This window comes from Bufo bufo, chromosome 1 (assembly GCF_905171765.1).
Source record: "Bufo bufo chromosome 1, aBufBuf1.1, whole genome shotgun sequence".
NCBI lineage: Eukaryota > Metazoa > Chordata > Amphibia > Anura > Bufonidae > Bufo > Bufo bufo.
This window is the reverse complement of record NC_053389.1, coordinates 142,399,785-142,403,788: the sequence shown is the minus strand read 5'-3', so window position 1 is coordinate 142,403,788 and position 4,004 is coordinate 142,399,785. Positions and strand designations below refer to the sequence as shown.

The 4,004-nt window shown below is 44.5% G+C and overlaps 1 protein-coding gene across 1 annotated transcript; it reads right to left on the bottom strand.

Moving 5' to 3' along the window:
- Positions 1-2,090: 2,090 nt before the first annotated feature.
- Positions 2,091-3,035, bottom strand: LOC120995859 (olfactory receptor 5V1-like). The gene has a single exon (XM_040425356.1). The coding sequence runs from the start codon at positions 3,033-3,035 to the stop codon at positions 2,091-2,093; it is 945 nt and encodes a 314-aa protein (XP_040281290.1).
- Positions 3,036-4,004: the final 969 nt, after the last annotated feature.

The window sequence follows — 4,004 nt, the reverse complement described above, 5'->3', positions numbered from 1 at the left end:
TGCATACTTGGAGAATTGCTTGTATAGGAGGATGGAGAAATGCTTGTGTCTGTGGGGTTATCCTTTGTTAGTTAATTGCTTATGTATGAGAAGCTACTGCTTAATTAGAGAATTGCTTGTGTTTAGGATTTATTGGATATTTAGTGGATAATTGTTTGAGTCGGAGTTGCTGCAGAACTGGGGAAACACTTTTACTTTGGTGTTATTGCCTAACATGGAGAATTGTTCATATCTGAGGGTTATCACAGAGTTGGAGACTTGTGTTTGAGGGTTATCACACACTTAGAGAATCACTCATGCTGAAGGATTATTTTTTGTGTCTGAGGAGTTATTGCATATTTGGAAAATTGCTTGTGTCTGAGGGTTAGTGCTTAGTTGGAGAAATGCTCATGCTGAAGGGCTATTGCCTAGTTGGAGTACTGCTTGGAGGGTTATTGCAGATTTTGAGTAGAATTGATTGTGTCTGATAAGTGTATTGCTTGGAAGCAGGTGTACAGAAAGCTTTGTAAAGGTGAAATAGATGTTGGCAGGGGTGTGCACAGCTTTGTGTGACATTGCCTTTAATAATATTGTACCAATGCAGAAAAAAGATGTCTCGGGTTGCTCTACAGTTAACTTTCAGTGTCTCACCGTGCTTTTAATTGGACAGTGTCCAAGCAGAGAAAGTTCCCACCAAGTGGACAGTGACCGCTAGGAGCACCCATTGTAATGACTGGCGTCACGCACAGGGAGGGAAAAGGGAAAGCCCTGCCCAAGGGAGAGGGAAAGGTGGTGACCCCTGACTCACCTTGCGGCTGGCACCTGACTGCCCTGACGTCCCTAGACGGGTTCCTCACCCATGCGGCGATCACGTGCCTAAACCCTGGCTATCCCTAAAATGAGCCCTAGATAGTGAACGGGCCGGTGGGATCGCTAGTCCGCACCACTGACACTAAGAGGGAAACACCAGGGAGAGGACAGACAATACAGACAAACACATACACTAGGGTGGGCGACCACAGCAGACCACAAAGGTCCAACAGGGATCCGGAGGGTAGCGTTCTGGACCAACAACCAGAGAACGCAGCAACACAGCTCCAGAGGGTCAGAATAGATGTCCAGGCAGGAAGCTCTATATCTGGCAACCAGAGAAGTGTGAGAGGGGAATATAAGGAGGTTGGGAGTGCTGGACAAGGAACAGCTGAGGAGAAGGAGCTACGGATCCCTGAGTGAGCCAAAAGGGTTGCAAAGCAAACCCAGAAAGCTACCATAAGGAAACAGCCCTATCTTACATAGAGCGCGCAGCCAACCGCTGCGACTTCCTGACCCCGGTTATAACGGAGTCAGGCGTGGTTCTTGACACCCTCGTGACACCCATTTGATAACATTAGCATACCAGTAGCCTAATATTCATATCAGGCAACCAAGAATAAAGGCGGGTTTAGACAGGCTGATGGAGCGGCCGATTGTTGGGAAGGAAGCGTTCCTTTCTGACAGTCGGCTGCTCACTCAGTGAAGGAGACCGCTGCATTTACATACAGCGATCTCCTTCAGAGTATGAGGATGAAGGATCGCTATAGCAATCCCTCGTCCGCATACAGAATAATTGTTTATGAACAGCAGATCGCTGTTTAGATCGCACAATCTGCTGCCCAGAAACGATGATTGGAGTGCCTGCACAAACGACAGGATCACCTGATTAACAAGCGAAATCCAGCTTGATGGTCTCTTTATACGGGACGATATTACAGCAAATTGTAAGGAAGGAAACGTTCCTTCCCGACAATCTGCTGCTCACTGGTTGAGGAGACCACTTCAGCGATTTACATGCAGAGATCTCCTCGAGAGATAGGGAGGAGTGATCGCTAATGCCATCTCTCTTCCCCATAACGACTTGTTGTTTCCCGGCTGCAGATCGTGTTTAAATCTGCTGTCGGGAAACAAGGAGTTTTGTGTTCGTATAAACTTTCCAATTACCGAATGAAAGAGCGTTTTGGTTGTTCGTCGGGTAATCGGCGCTACATTTACACCGCCGATCATCGCTAACGATGGTTACTATGAATGCTTATTAGCAATGATCTATGCGATTCTTGGCCCGTGTAAAAGGGCCCTTAAGTTTTAAAGTAAGAATATCTAAAATGTTTCTTCAAGGCCCCTTTCACTTCTTTGTTTCTCAAGCAGTAGATAATTGGATTAACAAGAGGAGTCATAAAGCTGTATAAGAGAGAAGATAAGTGTTCAAACTCCACGGAGTAGCCTGTAGGTCCTACATAGTTCAAGTTAGCTGTCCCATAGAATATGGTCACAACAATAAGATGAGATGAACAGGTTGAAAATGCCTTCCAACGTCTTTCAGAAGATTTGATTTTCATGATGGTGCAGATAATGTGGATGTAGGAGATAACGATGTAAAGAAAAGGGGTAAAACCTAGAAAAATGCTGATAACGTACAACAACACTTTTCTGGTTTTGGTGGGATTACAAGCCACCTGTATGAGTGGAGGTACATCACAGTAAAAAAGGTTGATGCTCTGTTCTGAATGGCAAAATTTGAGGTTGGCAGTCATGACTGTGTGAAGAACAGAATTGAGGAATCCAATTAACCATGATGTTGCAGCAAGAATGGCACAAAGTCTTCTACTCATTACCAATGAGTAGTGTAATGGGTTGCATATGGCAACAAAACGGTCATATGCCATGACAGCCAACAGTATACACTCCGCCCCTCCAAGTGACACAAACAAATACAACTGAAAGATACATTTTCGGAAGGAAATTTGTCTGTTGCCCGTTACACAATTAAATAAAATCAACGGTTGAGTGACTGAAGAATAGAGGATGTCTAGTAAGGAAAGGTTACTCAAGAAAAAGTACATGGGGGTGTGGAGATGGCTCTCAGCTCTAATGATGGTGAAAATGCAGATGTTACCAATGATTATTGTGCTATAAATGGCAAAAAATAAAATGGTGACAAAGAACGAATCTTCAGAGAAGTTAAGAAGTAAAATGTTTTTCAGTAATGTGTAGTTCTTCTGATGTTCTTCAATCAATGACATCTGAAATGGAATTATATAATCACTGAATCTTCTCACATCATTGTCACCATCCTTGTAGCCAGCACTGGTTTTAGTAGGTGGAAAACTGCGCAGTTGCCCAGGGTTCCTGTTTCTCTTGAACCCAGTGACAGGATCCAGAGAGAGTCTAATAGTAGTATTACTGGTCTTTTTATGCGGGTATAATTTGAAATCTGCCTATTATTTGGGTACATTTCAGTATTGCCCTGACACTTTATGGTGGTATTATGTGAGCTGAAAACTTTCTAAATATGTGTCGCTATTTTTGCTTTGAATTAAGCAAGGCAACATTTTAGGTAGTTTCCATAAAGAACTTTTATGATGTCATAAAAGTGTGATTATGGAGGTATGATTGAACCACCCCCACAAAAAAATAACAAATTTGAAAATCCAACAGTATCCAATAAAGTTTGGTTTAAAGGGTTTCTGTCACCAGAATTAACCCTATTAAACTGGCTGACATTAGCGATGTGCTAATGTCAGCAGACCCTAACTTTCCTAATCTCATGCTTATGGATGCCCCCGTTACTGCACAATTTTAACCTTGATGATATGCTAATTAGCCACTAGGAGCAGGGGGGAGGGGCGTTGCTCCTGCTCCTAGAAGCTCTGTTCGCCCACCTCAAGTCACGCTCTGCTGTCCTTGATTGACAGGGCAGCGTTCGTCTTCTCCTGCCGGCCATGTGTGCTGGGTAAATCTCGCGCCTGTGCAGTCCCAGCACACTGGGCCGGCAGGAGGAGACAAACGCTCCCTGGCACTGTCAATCAAGGACAGCAGGGTGTGACTTGAGGTGGGTGAACGGAGCCTCTAGAAGCAGGAGCAACGCGCCCCCCCCCCCCCCCCCCCCGCTCCTAGAGGCTAATTAGTGTATTTATGAAAGTTAAAATTGTGCAGTAACGGGGGCATCCATAAGCATGAGATTAGGAGAGTTAGGGTCTGCTGATATTAGC